This window comes from Mus caroli, unplaced genomic scaffold (assembly GCF_978045245.1).
Source record: "Mus caroli unplaced genomic scaffold, Mus_caroli_1 scaffold_11, whole genome shotgun sequence".
Classification (NCBI taxonomy): Eukaryota; Metazoa; Chordata; class Mammalia; order Rodentia; family Muridae; genus Mus; species Mus caroli.
Window position 1 is genome coordinate 85,619,288 of NW_028227266.1, and position 27,058 is coordinate 85,646,345.

The 27,058-nt window shown below is 41.1% G+C and overlaps 1 protein-coding gene across 5 annotated transcripts in view; it reads right to left on the reverse strand.

The window, feature by feature from the left end:
* Positions 1-5,005: 5,005 nt before the first annotated feature.
* The window catches only part of Snap91 (synaptosome associated protein 91), a 116,212-nt gene continuing 94,159 nt past the window's right edge, over positions 5,006-27,058 (reverse strand). For 3 of the 5 annotated variants that reach the window (XM_085827814.1, XM_085827816.1, XM_085827812.1), the window contains 8 exons: positions 21,266-21,400; positions 19,526-19,675; positions 15,022-15,052; positions 13,644-13,743; positions 12,086-12,169; positions 11,406-11,510; positions 7,357-7,459; positions 5,006-5,387 (listed from right to left, as the gene is read on the reverse strand). In XM_085827814.1, coding sequence (XP_085683940.1) covers positions 7,367-7,459; positions 11,406-11,510; positions 12,086-12,169; positions 13,644-13,743; positions 15,022-15,052; positions 19,526-19,675; positions 21,266-21,400 — 698 coding nt within the window. In that variant the 3' untranslated portion in view covers positions 5,006-5,387; positions 7,357-7,366. The remainder of the gene's footprint in view (positions 5,388-7,356; positions 7,460-11,405; positions 11,511-12,085; positions 12,170-13,643; positions 13,744-15,021; positions 15,053-19,525; positions 19,676-21,265; positions 21,401-27,058) is intronic. The other 2 variants (XM_085827817.1, XM_085827815.1) reach the window with 1 other exon arrangement.

Genomic DNA, 27,058 nt, shown 5'->3' on the forward strand with positions numbered 1-27,058 from the left:
CATCATCACATTATTCTTCTTGCTTAAAAGATGGCTGTCAGTACACAAAATCTATCAAACTTTCTGATCTCTCAGAAGAAACACTTTGAGTCACTGGCCCCATAGTAACCATTAGCTGTATTCACATTTGCCCTTAGTGACATTAGATACTACAAGCCCTAGGAAGGGATCTCTAGGATATATATGAGTTTGCATTTTGCATTGGATGCTACCTGTGCCTGGCTGATGCTGCTTTCCGGCTGGTTTACACATATGGGTCAGTGTCCCATGTAGCTGTGTTAATGTGGGACAAGTACCTACCTACAGTTACTGAACTTCACCCTTCTGTGCCTGTGCTTTACTGTGGGCTCTCACTACCTCCATCATTTCCATGATAGTTTTTATTCTTTATCTTTTACCATCCTTACAATGGAAAAAAAAATAAACCCCATAGCAAGAATAATTACAGCAATTAAAAATAATTTAAATTTATTGGACGTTTTATAGGTGTTTTGTCTGCATCAATGTTGTGTCTGGCAGTGTGCCTGGTACCTGCAGGGCCAGAAGAGGTGTTGAAATCCCTGGGACTGGAGTTCCAAGCAGTTGTTCGCTGCCACTAGGGAACTAGGAACCAAACCCCGGAGTCCTCTGTGTTTAACTGCTGAGCCATCTTTTCAGCCCACATAGTAATTTTTAAAAGTAGGAACAGCAGTGTTTTCGAGTGTGACATTGTGCCAAATGTTTTCCACTCATTATCTCATATAATATGTATACACGAGGACGGAGCCTCATTCCACAGAAGGAAAAAAGGAAAGCTTAAAGAGGCTAAGCAGTTTGCCTTAGGCAACAGTGGGCTGAGTTTGGGAATTTCCTTCTATATAGTTAGACACTAACATTGTTGCATAAGCCCCAGACTCAATAAAGAAACCGTGTAGGGGACTGTGGGTTGGGCATTTGGAAGGTCTCAAGTAAAGGTGGAGGTGAGGTTACACCTACTCCCACAATAATCTACTGGTACATTTAACAAGTCTTTTACATTTAAAGCAAAGGACACTTGACCATGGTCCATGGCTTCCTAAGAGTTCCCCGACCTGCCTGTCAGATCAACATTGTTTTTCTAATTCAACAACCATCTCCCACGGACGCACAGTGGACTGTCCCAGCAGATGCCTGCTGTGCACGTTTCTAACAGATGGAATGCATCCGCAGAAAAGGGAGCATGGGTACCTTTTGCTAAGTCTAATTCAAAGAGGTGTGTGACAAAGAATCGCAGGCAGCTAAGGACAGCTGAGAGCCTGAGAGATGGCCTTCCCCAGGGGAGAGCACTCCACTGGTTGGTTATCCAATACCTAATGGTCAACCCTGAAATCATTCATACAAGTAACATATAGACTGAGCTGGTTAAATTTAGGAATATACATATACACACAGACACATGCACATATACACGTATACACACATCTACACACACACATGCATGCACACACACACATGCATGTACGCATCCAGAGACCAAGAACACATATGTACATGCATGCATACATGCATACACACACACATACACACACACAAACACACACACACGTACATGCATGTAATAACAAGCAGCAACAATTAAAAAAAGCCATGAATTTGAAAGGAAGGCTAGGTATATGGGAAGGTTTGGAGGGAGGAAAGGGAAATAATATAACTATAATATCAAAAACAAATTCAGAAAAAGAAAAAAAATAAAGAAGTGCCTGAAAAGACCACTGTTCTAAATTTCTTTGTAGAAATTTTATTTTTCACAAAACATTATTGACCTGGAATGTTTTAACACTTCTGCTGGATTAAGCAGAAAAAAAATTTTTTTCTCAGTTTTATCCTCTATACAGTGAACAGTGACAACCCAGCTCCCACAAACAAAAGCTTTTATGGGTCCTCAGTAAGTTTTCAGAGTCCAAAGGGTCCTGAAATTGAAGAAAACCTCTGCTGTGAAAATCAGTAATACAATATTTTATCCTGGAAAACGAAGTCTGCCTGTCAGCCGTGGAAATGAAATTGAAAGATCAAGTGTCAGGTTTGAGAGCTGAGCTAGGGTTAACTACTGTCTCACTAAAGGCCTCCCTTCTCTGTAAGGCTCTACCCACAGGGATGCCTGAATAATATGTTGGGGTGAGCTAGGCTGCGGGCTACACCATACCTCACATATACACACACACCCCCATGCACACACTTATGCATATGTATGTGTGCTTGCACGAGTTTCTGTTCACCAGGTGCTCTCAGCCACCCCCAGAGGTCAGAAGAGGTCGATGGATTTCTTGATATTCAATTTGCAATTGGAGCAAAATGTAGGTACTTGAGAGCAGCCATGAATGTGCTGGAAGCAAACCAGGGTCTTCTGCAAGGGCACTGAGTGCTCTTCACCACAAGGCCGTCTCTCCAGACCCCATAAACAGGCATTTCTTTAATGCCCAAGGCAAGGAATGACAAAGTGCCTCAAATCAGGTTGTTTCAAAAATACAGAGCCATGTGAATCTTCAACCTCACACCAGGGGTAAATTAGATGCCTTGTAAAGTATCACAAATAATTTAAGTCTCAGTTCCCAGAAAAACCTCACCTGACACAGACACTCATCTCTAAGGCAATTCTTCCACAAAGACACCCAGAGTCTCTATACAGCCAAGATCTATAACACTCTTATAGTTTATCTATTAAAAATGTATAGCACATGGGATAGTCAAGGGGGGCATGTAAATATTTAATCTCAAACTATTTTATATTCTACAAGGTATTTTATTATAATGTGATGACTAAGTAATATATGGATAAAATGCAATCTATATAAATATGACCTGAGGGGACTAGAAAGATGGCTTTGCAGTTCAGCGTACTTGCTGCTCTTGCAGAGGACCCGGGCTCACCTCCCAACACACACACAGTGGCTTATGATCATCTGTGACTCCAGTTCTGAGAGATCTGATGTCCTCCTCCTTCCGTCCATTGGATCCAGGTATGCATATGTATGCAGGTAAACACTCTTATCCATACAATATATAAATATGTATTTTTTTTAAAAATCACCTGACATGATCTGATGCTAACTTCTGAGAGTAAGTTCTCAAGATATAAATCTGAGGCAACCAAAGGAAATGAATTTTCAAATAGTCTCCTACCTGAGATTGGGCATTTTGTGCATGTGTGCATACGTGTGCTTGTTTGGTGGGCTTAGGATCAAACCCAGGGCCTTGGTCATTATTAGGGGGGTGCTTTGTTACTAAGCTATAGTCCAGTCCCAATACTGAACTACATTTTGGGGATGCTACAGCAACCTAGCTGTAGGCACCCAGTTTTATTACAACAGGCCAGGATAAGTTTTACGTGATAACAGTGTTAGTATTCAAGTGTGTATGCAAACCGGGACTCAGTTACTTTATCGTTTAAGTTCCATGGGAATTCTCACACTTTAAAAAACTTTATTTGCATGTTTTAAAAGAATACCTAAAAGTAAACATATATTTTGCAATACAGAATTTAAAGTAGTTCCTAGGCATGATGGAGTCCCCAGTTGAATGACAGTTCATTAAAATTGATTTGTTTAGTTTTATTGCAAAATGAAACTCTATTGCCATGGATAAAAAATTAAAATATTTAAATATTTTAAGCCTTACATATTTAAATTATTAAAATATTTTAAACATATTTATTTTTAATTATATGTGTGTGTGTGTGTGTGTGTGTGTGTGTGTGTGTGTGTGTGTGTGTGTGTACAGGGGTGGGAGGGCAAGTGCCAGAGGCCTTGGTTCTCTCCAGAGCTAGAGTGGTGGTTGTAAGCTACTCTATGCAGGATTTGGTCCAAACTCTGGACCAAACCCTTGTCCTCTCTAAGAGCTGGACACACTCTTAAGCTCTGAGCCATCTTTCTGGTACCCTCAATATTTTTTGTATGTTCCATTTGACTAACATCTTTTCCTTAAAAAGTAACTAAAGACAGAAAGATTACGTTTGTATTTTCTTGGTTCAAGGTGTTTATTGCATCTCAGAGGGCAGACATGCACTGGGTTTTTAAACCAAAATACAAAGAAAAGCCATTTTGAAATTGGTTTTAGGTAATTTTCCCCCATTACAGTGTATGTTATCCCCACAGTAAATTCAGATACAACCACTTTAAAGGGTACCATACATCTATTAAATAATTTGAAAAATAGGCAAATGCCTTTCCAACCCAATATGCTTTTACAAAGAGCTGCCAAGCCACTAAACAACACTGATCAACAGTGACCTTGTGTACGCATCAAAATCTTCAGCCAAGCCATCGGCACAGACAGTATGACAACAAACTGAAAATCAAAGAATACAGTATGTACATTAAAAGATACAATTCGCTGAATTGGTTTCAATCCTATCACAAAGGTACAATAGAAGTCACTTTGAGCTCAATTGAAGGATGGAGAAACACTACTCTATAGAACACACAAAGAAATACTAACTGAACAGATGTACGTAAACCCACACTGAAATAAAAAATATTTGCAGTTCTCTTTAAGTTACAGATGTCTCTTGGGGCACGTTCATAGTCACAGAAACAGCACATCTCTACCTGCATTGTCACAGACACAATAGAAACAAGCTCCACTTTTCGGTGCCTTTGATCACAAATGAATAAATAGGTCAATTTAGATGCAAACCCTGCAAATATAATTAAAATATATATCTTAATATAGCAGTGATAAATATGGACTTCTTCTCATATGATTTTTCTCATTCTTGATAAGGTAGCTTCATCAAGGAGAAGTTTTATCATGGACATTAGGCTTCATTTTTTTTTTTAAAATAAAATTTCTTAACATATACAGTGCACAAAAATAAACATTTCTCACAACAAGTTGGAAGTTTCTGTGATTGGAAAAATGTACTCCACACCGAAAAAGTTTTTTGTATAGTTAAGAGTGTTTTTCTCACTAGCTGATAGTATCACATTACGCTTGTAACAGAGGTACAGAAGAGAAGAGAAAAGTTCATGGGAGGACTTGAGTCTGTCCAAAAGTTATATATACATCGAAACCTTTCGAAAACACAGACACATCTTTCCAAATGGCTCACCACAGAACAGCTGCGTCATCCTCCGTCCACGGGCAACGTCCAGAAAAGCACTAAAGGCATTGGAACCATTCATTCACTCATTGTTTACGTCGTACAACACACAAAGAACCCGAATACGCTACGAGCTGGAAGAGCAGGGTAACAGCTAAAGAGTACACATTCCTAATGTTCACTGCCACAGCTGGGCTGTGTGCTTGGGAGAGGAAGTTACGCGTCAGCACTGGGTTTGGTACTGGTGGCTCACTTTGAAACTGAGCATCAATCTTATCTGAAGTTTCCAAACTCAGGTTAGTTTTTTCCTATTCAGTCACAAAAATTGCAGCTGTAAAGAAAAAAAAAAAAACATAGTATTTGAATTAGAAACCCTAGTGGACATGGAAAGACGCAGACATTTCTACCTCCCTTACAATTTCCTCTCTATGGCGCAAAACACCTGTATACAAAAAGAGTTTGAGAGTTAACAAACTCATATTTACAGTTTCTTTTTAAACTGAGATAAACATAAAACCTCACTCAGGAAACGTAAACAAGTCTATGTATAGTTGCATTTTAGAAAAAAAAAATCAATACCCTTTAAAACTTCGACACTTCCTAGCATTCTCGGTGTCAACCTAGAGCTAGTGCATATGGGTGGTGACAGGTGGAAGGCCAGTGGCTACCATTACTCTATATGTCTGTTGATGAGCCACTTAACTGTTGGACACGTGGGGACTGGACAAGATGGTGAGCTCTCGGGGCAGTGCCTTCTCTCCCACCTTGTCTATGTTCTTCATGTGTGGTTTCTCTTGTGAAATCCTTGCTAGGGTCAGAAGGAATCTCTTCTCCATAAAATGTTTGTCTGTCTGCCTCGGGTATGGATCCTGGCTGGGGACAGGGACTACCTCAAAACTCCCTCTGTGCCACTTCAAGGCTTCTAGCCCGTGAAGAGAATGATGCTTCTGCACAAGAGAGACATCTCTAAGCAGTCCTGAAAGAAGCTGCTGAGATACCTGGTGCCTTACTTACATGCCTACCTGGTCTTGGTCCAAGAGGAACAGACAGAAGGAAAACGCTGAGGTGTTAGGGGATTAAAATGGGGTATCAATAGCTTCATTTAAAACAGATGCTTACAATGTGGCCCAGGCTAGCCCTGAATTCTCAATCCTCCTACCTCAGCCTCCAGTGTGTTAGAGTTAAAAGTCTTGGGTCACCAGGCCTAGCTACTGTTAATTTTATCTAAGGAAATAATTGTAAGATAAGATTCCATGTACACAAAGGAAGTCCATATCTAATCAATGTAGGCAATGGATGTATTATAGAAATCGCAGAGCATCGTTGTCCAAAATTCCTACATTCTTAATCTTCTGGCTGGACCTTGAAAAATCATTTCATGCTCAAGGATTAAGTCCTTTCAGCTATAGAAGAGAGTGAAAAATTGACATGGGAAATTCTGAGTAAACACTTAAAGTAATGCTGAGCATGTCTGTAAGCAGCTGACTATGTTAGGTGACGGGACTGAGAGGAAGCACTCCCTGCCATATGTTCCTTCCCTCTTGTTCCCTGTGAACCATTTGGTAAATTAAATCTATGGAATATAAAACTAGATTGTCAGAAATTTAAAATTCAGCTTGAATAAGTGCAAAGGATTAAGAATTTTCACATTTACCTTAAGGTCAAAAATAAGGATAATGGAAGGAAGTGGTTATGTAGGCAAGTGTATTTTTAAATGACTTCTAAATCTAGTGTTATAAATGCTGGCAGCTTATGAAGTCTTGTCACCAGGGTTACAGTGGTATCTTCCAGTTAACTCAGCATCCTGGGAGACTTTCGTCTCATGGGTATGGCTTTTATGCTTTTCAAAATAACAACAAACAATGGAGTTTTCTCTCCTACAGTTTTAACAAATTAAGGTTTTAAAAATGCAGCAATAAGGACAGGTTCTGACTTCAGATTTAAAACTCTAAACATTCAAATTATCTATCTATCTATCTATCTATCTATCTATCTATCTATCTATCTATCTCTCCATCCATCCACCCATCCATCCACCCACCCATTCATCCATCCATCCACCCATCCATCCTCTATTGAACCAACCATCCACCTATCCATCCATCCATCCACCCATCCATCCATCCATCCATCCTCTGTTGAACCAACCATCCATCTATCATCTATCCATCCATCCATCCATCCATCCATCCATCCATCATTTATCTATAACACAGAAGTAACAATACCATACCTGGAACAGTTAAGCAATGCAAAAGCTCATTATTGCAAGCTCACAGGGAAAGCTCAATATCAGATACCTTAAATTGTTTACAAGAAATCCTTGATGTTAAGATCCGCTAACGGGTCCTTGGCTGGAGGTTTCTTGGGACTCTGAGTGGCAGGTGTAGGGCTTGGAGAAAGCTAGCAGGGAAAAGGCCAGCCCCAGAGAGCAGAAATAGAAAGCACAAGAGAGACAGGTAAGCATTAGGCAGAACATATACTAGAGAAAACAAACACACAGAGGAACAGACAGCTCAAAGTTAATACAGCTGGTTCCTTCTACTTAGTCTGGGCTGCGCTTAACTGGAGAAGACAACAATGGGAATGATGTTTGCATTTTCTGAAATTCTTTGACATCAGATTCAGCCAAGGTGAAATATGGGGACTCTGGGAGAACAGTTTGAGTTAGGAAGATGTGAGAATATGGAGTGAAACACACACACACACACACACACACACACACACACACACACACACACACACATGATGAAGGGAGGGGAGAGAGAGGGTTAGGAAAGAGAGGAAGAACACAGTAATTTCTCTATGCAGAAAGCATTCTTACTTTGAATCATTAGTAACATCAAATTATTAAGAAAAGAATTATATGGCTTTTCTTACAGCAAGAGTGAGTTTCGGGGGGAAACAGACATAAGTTTGTAGACAGTATTGTATGACTTTACTTTAATAGGTAACTAGGCTAGTGCTTCATATAGATCATTTCTCAGTAAAGCAGCTTCTGAGCAGTGTGCATATCAGATAGATGAACAAGTCATTTCCAGCCTCATACCCTGCCCATCAGAGCTTGCAGCAAAGGCTCACAGATCTTATCTCTGTGTTTATCCAACACTGTAATTATCAACTGAGTAAGAAACTTCTGGGGCCCCGGCAGGGGAAAGCCTTTCAAAGCCTGCAGGCTGCATGTCTGGAGGGATGGTTGACATCTCTGTCTTGAAGCCAGTTCATTTCAGGATGATAGCAGTTCCTAAAATCTGGAACTGTGGGATGTGGTGTCTGTGTGTGTGTCTGTGTGGGAGGGTTGGGAAGGAGAGCTTCCAAAGCTAGGATCCTGAATCTGTTCCTATGCCCAACCTTCTAACTGCTGCACCCACCCAGCTCACATCTGTCAAACTGAGATAGAGTTGCACAGAAATGTCAGGAAAAATCAACCTTAAAGCTTGAAAGTGCTCGGCAGAAACTAAAGGCTTCATCTACATTAGAGATGATAGTATTATGACAACCAACTAAAATCACAGTGACATAGCCCAGCCATTGGTAATAAAAATCAGCTTTCCATGAGAATGCAGGTTTGCTTAGTCTACTGGTCATTTATGCTTTGTCTTTGATAGAGAAAATATTGGGCAGGCACAGTGGTGCACACCTTTAATCCTAGCCAAGGGAGGCAAAGGCAGTTGGATCTATGTAGGTTAACCTGATCTATACAGTTAAGTTTCTGGCCAGCCAGGGCCAAAGAGTGAGAAATTGGCTAAGAAAAAAAATGCTTAATAAATATTACAGCTATTGCATACTATCTCATAATTTACTATAACATCAATTATTGATTAAAACAGCATAAATAGCCATTTGGTACATCTAAAATACCACAAGAGTGTAACCATTTACTGACGTCATTAAATTCAACTGTGTTTAGTTTAGTTTAGTTTGCTCAGCAAGTTGCTACTCAAGTTATAATTTTGGGTTCTCTTTCTGCCCAGGCCAGTTGCTTGGAGAGAAAAAGTTTACTGGTTCTATAGATGCTTCTTTATTTTACCAGACAACTGAAAAGAAAATCAAGGGGGAGGGGGGCTTCCTGCATGGCCAGTATTAGCAGCAAAACATTTAAAGGGCATGATGTCTTTTGCATTTCTGTAGAGTAGGGAATCTGGTCTCCCTAAAACCAGGCTTTCTCTTCATCCTGGATCCTGCTAGATAAACTCTAAATTCTAGTAATGTCCCAAGTGACAGGCGTGACTTTGCTATTCATGGTTGCTCCAGAAGCCACATATACAGTCTAGTTTTTTCCCCCAAACTTGACACACATTGAACTAGTCTGGGAAGAGGGAACTCCACGTAGGAAGAACTTCTATAAGATGGGTGGACACAGCTATGGGGGCATTTTCTTGATTAACTATTGATATGGGAGGGTTTAGGCCATTGTGGGTGGTGCCTTCTTGAGAAAGGTAGCCTTGGACTGTGTAAGGGCGCAGACTGAACAAGCCATGTAGATAGCAAGGCAGCATCCCACCATGGTCTTTATCCTGTCTTCAGGCTCCTGCCTTGAGCTGACCTGACCCTTCATGGTAGACTATAAACTGTAAGCTGAAACAAACCATTTCCCCCAAGTTGCTTTTGGTCATGGTGTGTATCACAGCAACAGAAAGCAAACTAGGACAACCCCAGTAGCTTATACTAACAAGGTGACTCACAGGGGCCCTTCCATGATGTATGGTGAGACTGACTAAATCCTAGTCTGGTCTGGAGGCTGGCCATACCAGAAAGGCTAATCGGTTATTAAGTTGCTGAGTCTTTAGGCCACATAATAGCAAATGTGGCCTCCAGGGTGGGGATTGGAGACTGAGTTCAACTCATAGGTAGTAATCCGATCAATTACTGCTGTGCAACAGAGTCTTATTAATGCCATACTGAAACCTAAGTGATCTCCTGCAGTTGGCAACACTGTCTCACACGATGCTAGATGGGGTCTCATGCTTGGGCCTCTCCCAGATGTTCCTATCATCTCTGCTCCTCTAGCTGTATCTAATTTGTATCCTTTCATATCAATAAAACTTTAATCATAAACCATGAACATCCCTGAGTTCTGGGAGCCACTTCGAGGAACTCTAAGCATAAGGAGGTCATAAAGGACCCTAGTTCTGTATGTTCAGCTGGTCTGAAGTGAGGACTCCCAAACTTGAGGTTGGAGTTTGGAAACTCAGAGCTGCTGTTTGTGAAGAAGTTCTGGGTAGACCCTGAAGCCTGGAGAACTGTACTTGGCTGAGCACGGTGGTTAGCACGTGTAATTCCAGGAATTGGGAAGTAGATGTAGGCAGAAGGTAAGCCTAGTCTTGGCTATATAGTGAATTTGAGATCACTATGAATTTGAGATTTGGACTGCATGAAACCATGTTTAAAAAACAAACAAACCACCCTTTAACCTAAATTCCTATCACTGGTAGACATGTTTCTGGTACCCCAAATGAAGTATTATGAATTAAGCAGGGGGAAGAAAAAGAAGGTCCTCAGGATTGTTAGTTCTCTGTCACTGTTCCCACACTGTACACTGCTTCCACGTTCCTTGAGTCCTGAAGCAACAGTTATGGGAAAGCCATTAGGCACTAACAACACTGAGACAGGATAGAGAGGCAGGGAAAATCACAGGACCACGAGGCAGGAAAGGAATCCTTCACCCTGGAGTCTGATTGAAGCAAGAATTCCAGCCCAACAAACATTTGCTGTGAAGGCTAACACAGAAGCAATATTCCTTTCATATATAGATATTTTATGTTAAGTAACAACGGACCATGCTTAAGGCCTAAACCTTGGATAGGGCTTTCCAAGAAGTATCCTGGGTAGCCTCAAACAAAACTGTTAACACTATGTACAGTACAGATACCCTACTTTCTGGCATCCGTGTGATCTAGACTCTAATCTTAGAAACTGCAAACCTGCCAGATGCCGCCTAAGAGCCATCCAGTGATCTCTCTTAATGCTCCTAGAATTCATCTAAGACAGTGGTTTCAAAGCCACCCAAACTATACACCGGGCAGTGAAGTGTGACACTCCCTTAGGGAAGTCTACACCTACTCTCTGAGTGGTGTCTTTCTTTCTGAGCAGTTTTCTTTTAACCTTCCAGTTTCATCTTTATTGCCCATCAATTCTACTTTACACTGGCTAGTCCAGAAATATGTTTTGTTTTCTTCAAGCCAGAAAACCCAGTCTGGCCTGAAATCTCAAAACCCGAGGAGAACTCAGGCTGCTGAGGGCGGAAGTGTGGAGCGTGCCTCTTGCCTCTGTACCTCACACCCTGAACAGAATGACAGTTTTATATTTAGGAGTAAATGCGTGGTGCTGTGAACTTTAGACAACTGACCTGTGTGCCGGGCACAGCTGCAGCTCCAAAGGGTGGCCTCATCATGGGCTGTGCAAACATGACTGGCTGCTGAGACATCATGGTCATGCCTGTCCCCGAAGGAGGCTGTAAGGGAAAGAAGCCTTAGAACAGATCTGGGACCCACGGAGGGCAAACCCCAACATGCACACCTTTTACATGCTTTGGACAATCTCTGAGAAAACCACACAGGTAGAAATGGTAACATTATGTTAATCTTGAACTCTGGGTGTGGAGGCTGTCAGATGGGGGAAATGTCCCTGAGCTGTGTACAAGCCTGGCTGGCCATGTGACATCCTTATTCCCACCAGGAGCTGTGTATTCATCTCCAGTTAGAGTAATTCCTTAGGAGACAAAGGTCCTTAAGCAGGATGGCCCTACAAGAGGGTTGATTTTGATAACTGAGCATAGTAAATATCATTCCCCAAGCAATACAACAATTTACTGTAATTTGATGATTTGTATTTGATGATATAAATTTGTAATTTATATATACAGTCACTGTTTTCCCACTTCCTGTCCAGGCTGGCTGAGGCCCAAAGCAGATGCCTTCGGCTGAGGTTTCCTTTCCTGGATTTTCCATAGGGATGCCTGCTCATCTGAGAATGTGTAAAGATGTCAGGAATGTAAACTGTGTGTTTGGGGCACGGGTCATCACTCACCATTCCAAATCCTGCTCCAGGTTGCCCAACGGACGGGGCCCCAGCACCCGGAGGGACTGAGCTGGTTGGCGGAACAGTGCCTTGCTGCGCATACACGCCCACAGAACCACACAGAACAAATTAAAAAAAAAAAAAAAAAAGAGACAACATAACATGGTTTTACAATGATAGGCTGTAATTAAAAAAAAATGCGTGTATTTCAAGTTTGCGTACGTGGGTTTACAAAGCATTCTCAGACGTCACTGCAAAGTTTTAAAGGGTGACAAGCACCATGGGAGTGGTGTGATGCTCTGTGTGCTGCTCTGCAGACTCCTGAGCTTGTAGCTTCTCAACCTCCCTCTGCCGAAACTACTCCCACTATGAAAGAAGTGGGTGTCAGTGAGCTGCCTCCTCCCATCATTTTGTCCTCCGACACACAGCAGAGTGTTAGACACTGGAGCAACAGACTCTGACAGGCAGGGGTGTCCCCAAAGACGGAAAACTCCAAGTGGCTTGGGAAAAGTGGCTTACCTTTGTTTAAAAACTGGGAGACATGAGAATTTAAAATACAGAACTAAATATCCTTGAAACCTTATGGAAAGGATGATGGTCTGGTTTCAAGTTTAAAATTGGTGGGCTGAGAAAAAAAAATATGGTCCTAAAACTTCATACAATAGAAATAACCTGTCTTAGTTAAGGTTCCTATTGTTGCGGTAAACACCATGACAAGAAGCACCTTTGGGAGGAAAGCTTGCAGCTCATAGTCCATCCTGAAGTAAGGTCAGGGCAGGAATTTAAGGAAGCACCCAGAGGCAGTAGCTGTGAGGAGGCCATAGAGGGGTACTGCTGAGTGGCTTGCTCCTCATGGCTTGCTCAGCCTGCTTTCTCACACCGTTCAGGACCACTCGCTCAGAAGTGGCCCCGTCCACAGTAAGCTAGACCTTCCCATAGAAATCAACAATGGAAAAAAAATGCATCCCAGTCTGGTCTGGTCTGCTGAGGGCATTGTGTCAACTGAAATTCTCTCTTTAAAAAAAAGACTGCCGGGCGGTGGTGGCACACACCTTTAATCCCAGCACTTGGGAGGCAGAGGCAGGCGGATTTCTGAGTTCTAGGCCAGCCTGGTCTACAGAGTGAGTTCCAGGACAGCCAGGACTATACAGGGAAACCCTGTCTCAAAAAACCAAAAAAAAAAAACAAAAAAAAAGATCACAGTTTATATAAAGTTGATGTAAAACTAGCCAGCACATCCCCATCCTTTCTGATAGAGTTTTCATTACTTATCTAGACCATCCGGAGATCTGGACTAGAAATATGTTAAGGTGATATCACAGTCCCTGATATGGCATGTACTGGAAAACCATTTCTGAAGTCGTACAATAAATCAGAATCACAAATACTACAATTAAGTATTTATGCAACCACAGGTATTTTAACATAGGTTGTAATCATTGTTACATGCAAAGTTAGTAGATCTCGTTGAACTTTGCATCTTGCTCATGCTGCATTAGTGTGAACAGAGGTGCACAGTGTTAATAGTCAAGTCAAGTAGAATGACGAGCTCTGTACGGTTACATACCGGGGGAACACCCGCTGACCATGTGGCCGGAGTGACTTTTGGTTGCCAGTTGGCTCCACCAGTCAGCTTTTTCTCCCCAGCATTCCACTGGAGATCTCCCCTAAAGGGCAAGTATGAAAAAGAAAACAAAACACAAATTTCAGAAAAGAAATGGCATGTGGCTTTCTGGGATGCTTTCCTTGGGCTTAGAAGTCATCTATTCAAACCTGGTAGTGATAAAGAGTGTAGATTAAAACTTACAGAATAGCCTTACCATACTGTATCTAAGACGTCACAAAAGCATTTGAAATAAAACAGATGAGACTTTTGAATTCAGTGACAATAGCGATTTCATGTTACTTACAATAGAGAAATATGGCAGAAAAAGTCAACTAAATTCTTTATTCATAAAAACTCTAAATAATATAACAATCTGGACATGTATCTTGTTGAATTATTTTTTGTCATTTTAATTATGTATATGTGTATATTTCTGTGTATGGGTGTGTATGTATGCTCAGAAGGCCAGTGCATGCCCAGGAGGCCAGAGGTGTTGGATTCTCTGGAGTGAGAGAATTATGAGCTACCTGACACTCATGCTGGGATCAGAACTCAGGTCCTCTCTTACAGCAATCTGTGCTCTGGACTGCAGAGCCATCTCTCCAGCCCTGTTTCTTTTAGGAATTTAAAATGTATGCCTTTAATCCCAGCATGAGGGAGGCAGAGGCAGGTGGATTTCTGAGTTCGAGGCCAGCCTGGTCTACAGAGTGAGTTCCAAGACAGCCAGGGCTACACAGAGAAACCCTGTATCCAAAAAAAAAAAAAAAAAAAAAAAAGTAGATAATTTTTAATTTTTTTCTTGTTCTACACAACTGTATCAGACCTACAATATGATTTTTAGTCATTGTATGGCCGTGATATCCATCCCGGTTTCAATAACAAAACATACATCTGATAAAAGGATATACTGTTTATCATTCTTATGACCCAGGAAAGATATTTTAAAATCAACTTTAGCTAGAAACGCTGTGCTGAATCTCAAACTTAAAGCTATCAAAAAGCTCAAAACTATACGAGAAACCCTGTCTCAAAAAAAAAAACCCCAAACAACAACAAAAAAATACAACTAACCAACCAAACACTCAAAACTCCATTCTAAAATATTTCCAGCTGTTAACAGTGGTAACCCTAGCCTGAAAAATCATCTTTTTTCAAAGCAGAGCAATAATTTGAAGATTTCAATGGACTAACAACAAAAATATAAACTTAAATAAAAAACAACTTAAATTGCCTAGCTTAAGAATGGGAAATAAAATATTCTAAGGAGTGAAATGTTTGATATCTTGAATAAACACCCATGAAAACACTGCTAAAAGCAAAGTAATTAAAAAACACTTACTTTTTTGATGTGGTACCAGAAATCCCAAGATCTATAAATGGATAAAAGAAAAAGAATTTAAATCTTTATATTCAACTTATATATTACAGTACTTAGGAAATCCAGGAGGCTTAGAAGAGGTCTATATTGTTGCCTAGCAATGAGTGTATCCAGTTAGATAAAAAAGAAACTGTATTAGGAAACAAAGCTAGAATTTTAAATTTTCTTTTACTTCACATAAGACTTAAGGATCACATTTAATGTGGCCTGGCTCAGAAGGTTTGAGATTGCCATCTAAAAAAGCCTTGGAAACAGTTATAAAACTGTCTCTAATGACAGCTAATAATGACCAAATGACTCTGTGCCTAGAGTGTTTACATGTGCACTGTTGATTATGCTATACACCTGCCTCCTGCAAGTCTGAAACTTGGTTAGGTGCCAGGCGGTGTGCCTGCCCACATGATCAGTGGTTAATGGAATCCCTGGGTGCTGACACCCTAAGGGGCTTCCTTAGGCTGAAACACCTCAGGCAGCTGCACACCCTTCTCTTGTTGCTGTGGTGGTGCTCAGATGTGAGCTGAAGCGTGAGCTGGGTTCCAGGAGCTCGGCTGGTGGAGTGTGAATGTGGATGTGGTCCTGAGACTACCTGGCTTAACTCTCTACCCTCACCACACTGCATCATCCCAGGCACTCGGGATACATCAGTAAAGAGAACCATTAAGGACCCCCTCCCTATGACCTGGAAGGACCCTGCACTCTAATGGTGTGTCACAGATGAGAACCGATGATGTAAGAAAGTATATGGCTTCTAGAAGGGGGTGAGGAGGCACACTGTGGAAAGCCTCCTGGAGAATGTGAGGCTTTCCCAAAGCTGTGCTCTCTAAACACGGAGCAGCCAGCACATATTCTTGCACTTTGTTTCTTAGCACTACAAAACAAGCTATACATATTAACTAAACCAGATAAAAGAATCATTATACATAATTTTGATCATTTTTTAAAAAAGACTGTATTTTCCTGTGTTGCCTAGGTTACTCTCTTACATAGCAGGTTCAAGAAACCCTCTTGCTTCAGCCTTGCAAGCTGCTGAGCCTACAGATAGGTATGTGCTATCATTCCTGGCCAGTCATCTTTGTTTTTAGAAGACAGAGAAGTCTCACTTCTAAAATTTTTGTTTTCAATGAAATTACATAATTGAATCTCTACAGTAAACAATTACAAGGCCAACCAAATATTTATGTCGATCATGTGAAGAGGCAAAATCAGGCAGGTACTCCATACACACACATGCAAGAATCCCTTTGGAGCAGATGGGAATGTGATGTGCAGGTGTGGGTGTGGCTACAAGCCAGGCCACATGGGAAGAAGGCTGTGAGCAGCACGCAGGAGACTTACTATGGGCAAGAAGAAAACAGGCTGAGTAGAGGAGTCTCAGTGGGAGCTTCTGCTAACACTACAGAGTATTTTAAACACACCTTTTGTGAGATACGATTCACACACCACATACTCCATCCGTGTCTAAGTCCATTGCTTTCTCCTATTAATGGAGGTATACAGCTACCACCCGTAGCAGACTTTTTTGGGGTCACAAATGAAATCTTATGCCTATGAGCAGCTACTCCTGTTCCTTCTTTTTTACTTCAGACTCTACCGCCTCTAATCCACTACCTGTCTCTTCAAACTTGCCTAGCCTGTACATTTTGTATGCACAGACCTGTATCATGTGTGGTCTTTCATTTAGCCTAACATATACATGGCATATGTTGCGTATGTTGTATGCATTAGTATATCACTCCTTTTCCAATCCAAATAATAGTTTTTTTATAAATAATAATTATGAATAACAAAACTATTATATATAGCATATATGCATATTCACACCGCTCTTCACTAGCTAAGGAGTCACATGATTGTGTCCACCATGAGGCTTTTATAAAGGCTACCTCTAAGAACATCTGTACATGCTTTAGTGCGTACATATATTCTCATTTACCCCATGTTCCTAGCAGCAGAGCTGCTCAGAGGTACAGTTTACTCTGTTACCATGCCAAGGGCCTGCCACTCATCTTTCCACAGTAGAGTACTGTGTTACAAGCCCGTCAGTAGTGTCTGAAGGTTTCAACATGCCACATCCTCACCAGCAGGTGTTCCAATCTGCTTTCTCCATAGCCACCCTTTTGGGTGTGAATTGTTCAGTCACTGTGGCTCTAATTTGCACTAACTTGACATCTGATGACGTTCAAGATCTCTCCATATGTTTATTAGCTATCCTGAGATATAGCTTTGTCCTGTGCAATCTCCATTCCAGTCCTTTGCCAGTTTCTAAGCCCTCCTATTGCTAAGTGTATTACAGATTTGTAGAAGTTATTTGCACACTCTAGATAGAAGTCCGTTGGAAGCTTTGTGATTAAAAACGCATTCATTCTGGAATTGCCCTTTCACTTTAACTTTTATAGACTTTTAAAGTTTTACGTGTATTCGTGTTCTGCTTACATGTTCGTCTGAGCCCCACATGTTCCACCCACATGTGCCTGGAACTTGCCGGGGTTCTCAAGGAAAACAGAGCCTCTGGAACTGGCGCTATGGATGGTTGTGAGTTGCCACGCACATGCTGGAACCTCAACTCTGCTCCACTGTGAGAGCAACAAGGGCTCTAAACCAGGAAGCCATCCCTCTCTCCCCAGGGCCCTGCGTTGCTTATGTTTAGGAATTGTATGTTAAAAGATATCACAGAGTCCAAGCTCACAAAGATTCACTATTAAGTTATTTTCTGAGAGTTTGGTAGTTTTATGTAATATTTAGTCACTTTGAAGGTTTTTTTCTGATGCTATAAAGAAGTCCAACTTTATTCCCTTTTCTGAGTCTGTCCCATTATTCCCCTGGAGCTGGAGTTACAGTGGTTACCAGGCACTTGATGTAGGTACTGGGAAACGAAGTCACACTTCTATAACATGCTTAACCACTGAACCAGCTCTCCAGCTCCACAGCACACTTTATTGAATAGCCTTGCCCCCTTGTCAAAACTGACTTGACGATGGATATAAAGGCTTGTTTTCAGGATCTTGCTTCTATTCTGTTGCCTACAGTACAGTTCACGACTATGTCAGTACCACTGAATGCAGTTTCTGTAGTTTAGGGTTTTTTTTTTTTTTTCTTTTTAGATTTTATTTGTTTGTTTGCTTATTTATTATGTATACAGCATTCTGCCTGCATGCAGGCCAGAAAAGGGTACCAGATCTCATTAAAGATGGTTGTGAGCCACCATGTGGAGGCTGGGGATTGAACTCAGGACCTCTGGAAGAGCAGCTGGTATTCTTAATCTCTGAGCCATCTCTCCAGCCCCCCAAGTTTCTGTAGTTTTAGGGAACTTTTGAAATTGGAAAAATCAATTACTCCTTCAGATTCATATATACTTTTCAAGATTTATCAGTTATCCCACCAGTGGGTGAGTGCTTTTCTAAGCAGACAGGATGGTCCCAGATGGTTGACAAAAGGAAGGCTGTGTGCTGGAGGCACTCTCAGGACACGGGAGACAGGTACAGCACACACTCACCAAAGCCATCTCTCAGTGAGACGGTTTTTGAGAAGAAGGAGTTTAGTTAACAGTCTCCAGGGTGTCACAAAGGCGTTTTCTAATGGATGCTCAGATCACAATGAATGTGAAATAAATGTACCTAGCAAAATGCATTAAGAAGAATGCACAAATAAACTGCCAAGCTCCTGATAATTGCCTAATCCTGCAAGACACCTACAAAGGTAAACCCATGTGCCTTGGTAGAAAATAAAATTCAGAGTTAAATCAAGGCCAATGTCCATAATACCTCTCCATCTCCTCAGGCCTATCTCCAAGCTGCATATGACCCTTGACCCTTGAACTTGCTAGGCGATCTCTACTTGAGTCTGCACTGAGTGCTTCCACTGCCTATAAACATCCTTCCAACAGCTGTGGCGCTCATGCCTCACCTTGAGGAGGAAGCTTTACTCCCGCCTGGCAACCGTGATGTAACATAAAGCAGAATTTATTCTTGTAAGCTTTCCACTGCTCTGTCTCTGACCTCTGTGAGGGCCGTAAGAATAGAAATTTTGTCTATTCTGTTCACTGGATTGTCTCCAGTGCCTGGAATAATACCTCCTGATCAATAAATGCTTGTTTAAAACATGATATTCCGATACTATAAATATGCTGACATAGTATAATTCTATTTTCTGATGGCTATGCACTTATATGAAATGCCTTTGTATATTACCTGTGCATGCCAGTGTGTGTGCTCCTGGTTGTTTTGTTGCTATTTGTTTTGTTTTGGGGTAATTTAGATTAAAAGTGACATGGGTATTCTTACAAGACAATGGAATGGCGAGTGATTACTTTCTAAAGAAAGGCTATGGTGAAATGCTAACTATGTAGAGCTACTCTTTAATTTCATTTACTTGTAGGCAAAACCAGACAGACAAAAATGAAAAGATACGAAAAAAAGAAATAATTCAGTTCACATGTGCTTCATGCAACTAAAACTAGGTTACTCACTGCCTACTAAACTGGCCAGAGACGAGTCAAGGTCACTTCCGAGGCCTTTGCTGGCTGCCATTGCAGGACTGGGTGGGACCATTGAGACAGGGGCAGGCTGCCCGGATGGTGCCATGGTTGGCATCAGAAGATCGCCTAAACCATCAAACACTGAAAATCAAACAGACCAGGTTCAGAAAATTTGAAACAAAAAGAGACAGAGAGAGACATTATGCAAAGGACAGTCCTTAATGAAACCATGGAAACACATGAACGTACGTTCTTGTAAAAGAAACAACAACTCATATAATTTGTGACTATGAATACCGAAAAGAATGTCTACTCAAAATACATGGAAACATTAATGAGCATGGAGAAAAGATGGGGAGGAAGGCTGTATAGCTGAATGTACTAGACAGAGCACAGAGCCAGGCTGTAATTCAGCCACACCCCTTACTAGCTCTGTGTGTTGGGAATCTGACACTTCATCTTCTCATACTTAAATGGGGACAATACCGACAATATATGCCTCTATTATAAGGATCAAATTAAAGAGTAGTTCTCCACATGTTTATTACAATGTTTCCTCTGTATAGGCACTAAATAAGTGGTAGCCATTGTGAGTCTAATTAAAAACAACCACTGAGTACTTTTTATTCTAAATGGTAATGATGTGTAGTAAACTGTATATGATTTACCCAAGGAAATCTATGATGCTTACTCTCAAAGCCATCTGTAATTGAGAAAAGATTTAACTTCTGAGTGTCCAATGAAATTAGCAAAAAAAAAAAATATAGTGATCTATCAGCATCTAGGAATATGTATCTGGATGATAGTTGCTCATATTTTAGAGGTAGATAATTTTGATTTTCCCTTTCTTTTCGTGGCAATGTTTGGGTTATACTTTATGGACATATTAAATTCAACAGGATCCTAAGGATAGGATTCAAAAGCTACTACTGGTGTCCCTCATCCCCAGATGACAAGTACCACTTGTTCAGTTCCTAGAATACAGAAAGTCTATTCAAAACAGGCTTAGAGTTTCCATAAGATATTGCTAATATCTTATTGACATAAAAACTCTGGGCTTGTTACATTCTTGTAGGAGACTATGCGTATCTACCATAAACACCACTACACAGTCATTCTAAGGTGGGAGAGACAGCATCCACGTCAGCACTGGCAATGGAAGCAACCAAATTGTCAGGCAGGGGGTATCTTTAGGGTGTTTCTGAAACACATTTAATTGCCAAAAACTCACCAATTGAAAATTTGTAGGAAGGAGCCAGCATGAGAGGAGGAGAATGGAAGAGAAGAGAAACAGAATGACAGCCATGATGAGAGGTTAGAAGCAGAGGTAGTATTTGTGTCTCAACTTCATAAAACGGAGGGCCATGCAAGCTTCAGAGGGCGTAAGCAACAGCAGGAGTGGGGTGTGTTGGGGTGTCCACACACTCAGACTGTTCAAAGGTTCACTACAAAGTATTTGTCCTCCCTTTACATGGCTAAATCGTGTGCATGTGAGCTTGTGCAAAATAGAGGGTGGGTGTGGTAAGCTTTCTGCTAAAATTCAAAAATAGAAAGAGAAAGGACAGGAGGTTATTCTTAGAGCTACCAAACTTGTCCTGGGAAACTGAATTTGAGAGCCACCAACCAGGCTTAACAATGTCTGCCTGCAGAGTTTCCTACAATCACATTGACCTTGGGAGGTAGAGGCCACTATCAGAAGGAGGAAGAGTGTCTGAACAGCCGGTGCCTCACCTGATGGGTCAAAGGAGCTGCTGCTTGAAGTCGAAGGCGTCGTTCCAAAAGCTGCCTCGAAACTGGGTTGCAGCAGGTTATTCTGAGCTGGAGTCACTGGCGTTGTAGAAGGGGCCATGAAAGAACCCCCAAATCCTAATTCAAAAAAAGACCCAGGAAAAAAATGTCAGCTGAAGATGGGGGACAGGGCCTACAACAGTCAGTAAAAGCTACAGGAACTGAAGAGGAAAGACTGCATGGTGAGCAATTAGTGAATCCAGGAGGCTCGTTTTGCAAAACACTTCTCAAGTATGTTGATCCATCATGTTTGAATGACGGATCCAACTTGACCAGAAACACAGCAGCACTTAAACACTTAAGTACGATGCACACACGTTAGTGAACCTTATTAGAACCTGTGATATCGGAATCTGGAATGATGAAATACAGAAAGCAAAGAAGGGTTAGAACTCAGATCAGTTGCTGGGCAGTGGTGGCAAACAACTTTAATCCCAGAATTTTGGGAGACAGAGGTAGGCAGATCTCTGTGAGTTCAAGGCCAGTCTGGTCTATAGAGTTCCAGGAAGTCAAGGCTACTTGGAGGGATCCTGTCTTGAATCCCTCCGTTCCACAAAAAATCTCAGATCAGTCTTCATCACATTGACACTTTATAATGATAGTAACAGGTTATTACATGTTCAGTTGCATACAGTGGCTCAGTAATGAAATGCAAATTTAAAACAAAGGCCATCAAACCTTCAGTTTTTATGTGTTTTAGCCCCATGGCACCACCAAGGGTAAGCAGGCGCTCATCCAGGTAACAGGCACCAAGGGGATGTCCAGTCTGTAGTGGGTATTCCCTCTGGTCCTCGATTGGCAGCACAGACAGGGTGGTCAATCTGAGTAGACAATGCTGACAGTTGTCTATGTCAAAGCTTTCACTGACTCCCATCACTTTGAGATTCCTTTGTAGAGCATCCAGCGCCGTCTGGCTCTGATCAGGTTGCTCCCCATCCCTGCAAACAGGGCTGCAGCCAAACTGACAGCTCCTAACATCACGGGCCTCTGGAAGGAATCCCATGACGTGCTGCTACCCAGTGCTGCTATTTACACTGCATCCTCCATGTGCAGCCCTGTCCTCAGCAATGTGGAGCATAGCTGCATCCCACTCTCACCACGCCTTCCTCCCTAGGTACCACCCACCCCCCCATCCTAACTCCAGAGATGGCTTGCTAGGTTCAGGAGCTATGTCCCCTTTCCTCCTGTCTTTACTACTAATACTTAACACAGTGCCGAGGACAGTAAGCTAGTGTTTATAGAGTAGAGATACTGAAAATTAATCAGATATCAAATTAACTATTTACTCTTTGAATCTGGAGGCAGTTCATGTCTCTTAAGCAATAGAAACAGAAAGTCGAAGATGACTGACTCTGTGTTGCTGTATAAAAATATGCAATCTGCAAGGTGATTGGTGATCCCTTAGTAAGACACTGGGTAATTTTCTATTATAAAAGGCTTTTTTTTTTAACCACTTGTTTGTCTATCATTTTTCTTTTCTTTCCTTTTCTTTTTCTTTCTTTTTTCCTTTTTTTTTTTTTTTTTTAGACAGAATCTCATTATATAGTCCTGGATATGCCTGGAACTCACTATGTATGTAGACAGGACCGACTTGCAAGATTTGCTCACAGAGATTTGCTTGCCTCTGTTTCTTGAGTGCTGGGATTAAAGGCATGCACCATGATGCCTAGAAGTCTTTCTTATAACCAATTTGTTGCAATTTTTTTTCAAATTTAGCCACATCTTCTCTTCTTCACAAAGAGTTTATAAAATGACAGACATACATTAACACTGCAATTCATAAAACCAATTTATCTTTTTAAAAGAATTTTTCATCAAACTTTGGCCATCTTTTCAGTAGTAGGCACTAATGTTGTCCCTATAAATCAGAAGTGACATAAATGTAAGATTTCATGGGTCTAGATTTTCCGTAAATACATATACAAAAATACTGCATTTTGGGGAAAATGTCAGTTATTTAAAGTTATTACTGAAAGTCTGAGGGGTCATGTTGGGTGATTTTAATATTTAAATAACTTAAATTAACTTAAAATAACTGAATTAACTTAAAAATTATTTGCCACAGAAAGTACATACATTCTCCACATCAGTGACAACTAGTCACATTCTGAGGCAAACATGAATTAGAATGACTGTTATGTTTGGGAATACTATGGTTTTGTCTTTAGGGACATTGGTGGTTAAATTAATGGTGAGTTTTGAAACATTACACCTCAGAATGGGAGTTTAGCCAGCTGTTGTCTAGCCTAGTTCTTAGTTACAGGTGAGATTGGAAGTGAAGGCCCTTGACTTAGCTTCCTGGGATCCCACCCAGGAAACTAGTACACTCTAGAATCAAAATAATGGTGGTTTGAAAGTCTCAGGGTTCACCTGTGTCACCTCTGTCATTCTAGGGTAGGAAGAGACTGCAAAGAGTCAAACTGTCTGGTAGACTCCATAGAAAGGGGACATGGTGTTTGTGCTGGTTCATACCGGGCTTATGTGCTGCACACTAATGAACTTCACGGGAAGCTAAGATCACATTCGCTGGGATGGGACACCTGAGCCTGAGGTACTGTTTGAACACTGACCCATTTTCATCACATGCATTTGAGTACTTTAGATTCTGCAAAACCAGCAATGTCTACCACAGGCTTATCCAACCTCTTCCATTGTAGAGTGATGGTGTCTACCAAGTTAACCCTTGAATGGTGCAACTGAGTCAACTCCCATCTAGAAATGGGGGGTGGGGACCCTCATGTTTGAAAAATAACTTTAAGATTTTGGGCTTAGCTACATTCATGGCAGTTTTCAGTCATGTATGGACCAGGGCCATGTATGACAGATACCACATAAAACATACACGAATCTATTTTATCTTCACAATAGTCCGATGAGGTTCAATAGATAAGAAAGCTTGAGGTCAGAGCCATTATCCTGGCTCCAGACTTTTCTTCAGTTTCACTATATTAGACACATCAAGCAATTAATATTATTGCTTAAATCAGCTCAACCTTGGATATGACCCCTTTGGCAAACCCCTATCTCCAAAAATATTTACATTGTGATAACAGTAGCAAAATTATGGTTAGGAAATAGCAATGAAAATAATTTTATGGTTGGGTCATCGCAACATGAGGAGCCGTACTACAGGGTCACAGCACCAAGAAGGTTGAGAGCCACTGAAACTGGCAGAAGATGAAGATTAAGGTGTGTCATCAATATATGGTATTGCAACTAATTATGATGTGACAAGACTGGATCTGAATTTGAGCGAAACATAACTGGCTTTTACACAACAACTTAAATTACCCATTTCATTTAGTCTTTTGTTTTCTGGTTTTATAATACACATGAATTTTCAGTAACATTTTCTTTTTGTTTTTAAAGTTACTCTTAATAGTTGGCTTAAGATATTTAAAAATAATTTCAGCATTTTACTCTACCATCTATTTATTGCTTTTTACTTATAGGTACAATTGCTCCTTCGAAGCGATGGTCCAGGCCCTGCCTATCCGCCAGCAAGAAAGCAGCTTTGAGTGTGGTCCCCAAGATCACACAAAAAGAAAGGCGAAGAAGAAATCTTAGTTGTATGAGGCCTCACTCCAGTGACCAAGAGTTCTTCTGCATAGTCTAATCTGACTGTAATCGCATCCCTGTATTATCTTTCTTTTATCCTTTATAAAATAGTTTTATTATAATTCACGACTAGAAAATTCTCCACAAAATGCAACTTTTTTGTGGTTCTCACCCTAATATTAATGCAAGCACAGTTTGTAGGTTATGTATCTTTTACGAGACTTATTCATGTGTTTAAGACACTTCTTGACTACGAAGCCCTGGATGCCTTCAAGGAAAATAGACTGGCCTCAAAGTAGTTGGTGACCTCTGTGGTTCTGCTTCCTGAACACTGAAATTAGTGGTATGTTCCACCTCATTTTGTTAACTTTAAAGGTTTTTTTTTTATTTATATAGGTTGTGGGCTTTGTAGCTATGTCTCTATATAAACATATACACAAGTCAATGCCAGGTGCTAAGCTCTGCAAACAGCCATAACGCCTTGTCCCAATATTTGTTCTGTTTTATATGCATTAAACAAAGATAACTGGGTAACATAAACTCAGATACCACTGTTAGCTGAATTGTAGATATGATGTTGACCTGAGGAAAGGACTGGAAACAATCACAAGATATAATTACGTTGATATTCCATAACATTTTTAAAAACTAGAAATGTGATTTCCCAGCGCTGTCATAGTTAAGCCATCATAAGAAATGCTTTTCTGTAATTAAAACTGGGAAAGGCCAGTCTCTTAAATAAAATTTTAGAAACATCTAAAATGTAATTTAAATTTTCTTATATCAGGATACCTGGTGAAAGTGTTGTCTGTGCTAAGAAAATCAGATCTTCTAATACCAAAGTAGCTGACAGGAAATGCTTTGATGCAAAGTAGACCATAATACCCATGCAAACGTGTCTGCATTGAACATTAATTTATTTAAGTGGGGGGGAGAGAAACGCAGAAGTGTACACATACGTTTTCCTGCCAGAGTCGTAAGAAAAGGCAGGCGAAGCAACTGAAGAGTAGAGTTAGCATCTGTTTAAACATGCACAGGCATTGGGAGGTTTGTCACTGGTCTCTTTTCTAGCTCACGTTAGTAAGATTTTAGGCTGCACAGGTCAACTGATCAATTTAAGCTTTTTTTGTGTGTGAGACATGACCCAAAGCGAGCCTTTTGGGAAACATATCTCTCTGCAGCTGGCATCCTTTACTCTCCAGGGATGGTATAGATCCTGTGGCATCCCTAGGACCAAACCTCTTGGCTCTGTCACCAGCCGCTGACCTGGAATGCTTTCTTTTCCCAAGATCCCTGGCTTCTGCTCCAGGTCCTAAAGTTCTAGGCTCTTTTAGAAACAGTATCTCAGGTTCTGGTCCTGGAGAGCTCAGTGAGGCACTGTGGACTAATAACACTAGAACAGACAGTGTGGCCTTCTGGCCAGCCTCCTGCTTAGTGGATTTGAACAGTTCTGTGACCGAAATGGTCTATGGCAGGCCAGCCGATATCTAAGAAAGATTTCTTAGAATTCTTCAGGTAGTCAGTACAATTGATTTTAATCATAACTCCAGAGCCAAAGACTTATAACTCATCTCATTTAAAAACCATTGGGATCAATTTCACCAAGGAACCAGGAATCTGTGCTATTTCTGTGGCCTGTTGAAATCTTACTACAGATTTTTAAATCTGAATTGAATGTATTGGTTCGATAAGAGGTTGAAAGTGTCTAGCCAAGTTAAAACTTCTGTGAAATGCATCTGGGCTGAGGGGAAAGCCAGGCAAACGGTCAGGCCTTGTCTCAAGTCAGCACTGCTGGGTTGTGTGAGGTGGGTGCACACACACCTCATGTTACGTTTTAGCTTCCGGAAGACAAAGCAACATCAAAGTGGGCTTCTGGTTCATCGCCACAATCACCGTGACAAGAGCTGGCAAACAGGAGGAGCAGCTGACTGGATTTAGGAGCCAGAGGGCATACAAAAGAAATGAAAGAGCTATCACCCCCTGGAGAAACCGAAGCCACCAGTTATTATCAGAATTACTGATAGAGAGAAGGTGGGGGTGCCTGTACTTCCTCCTGTTCCTGGAGGAAAGATGTGACCACAAGGGAGCTTTCCTACAGCATTAGTGATGGGGGTGTAGAAGGGGGCACTAAGGCTCCACCATTACCCATCCCAAGCCTGAGAACACTGGCATGTTCCC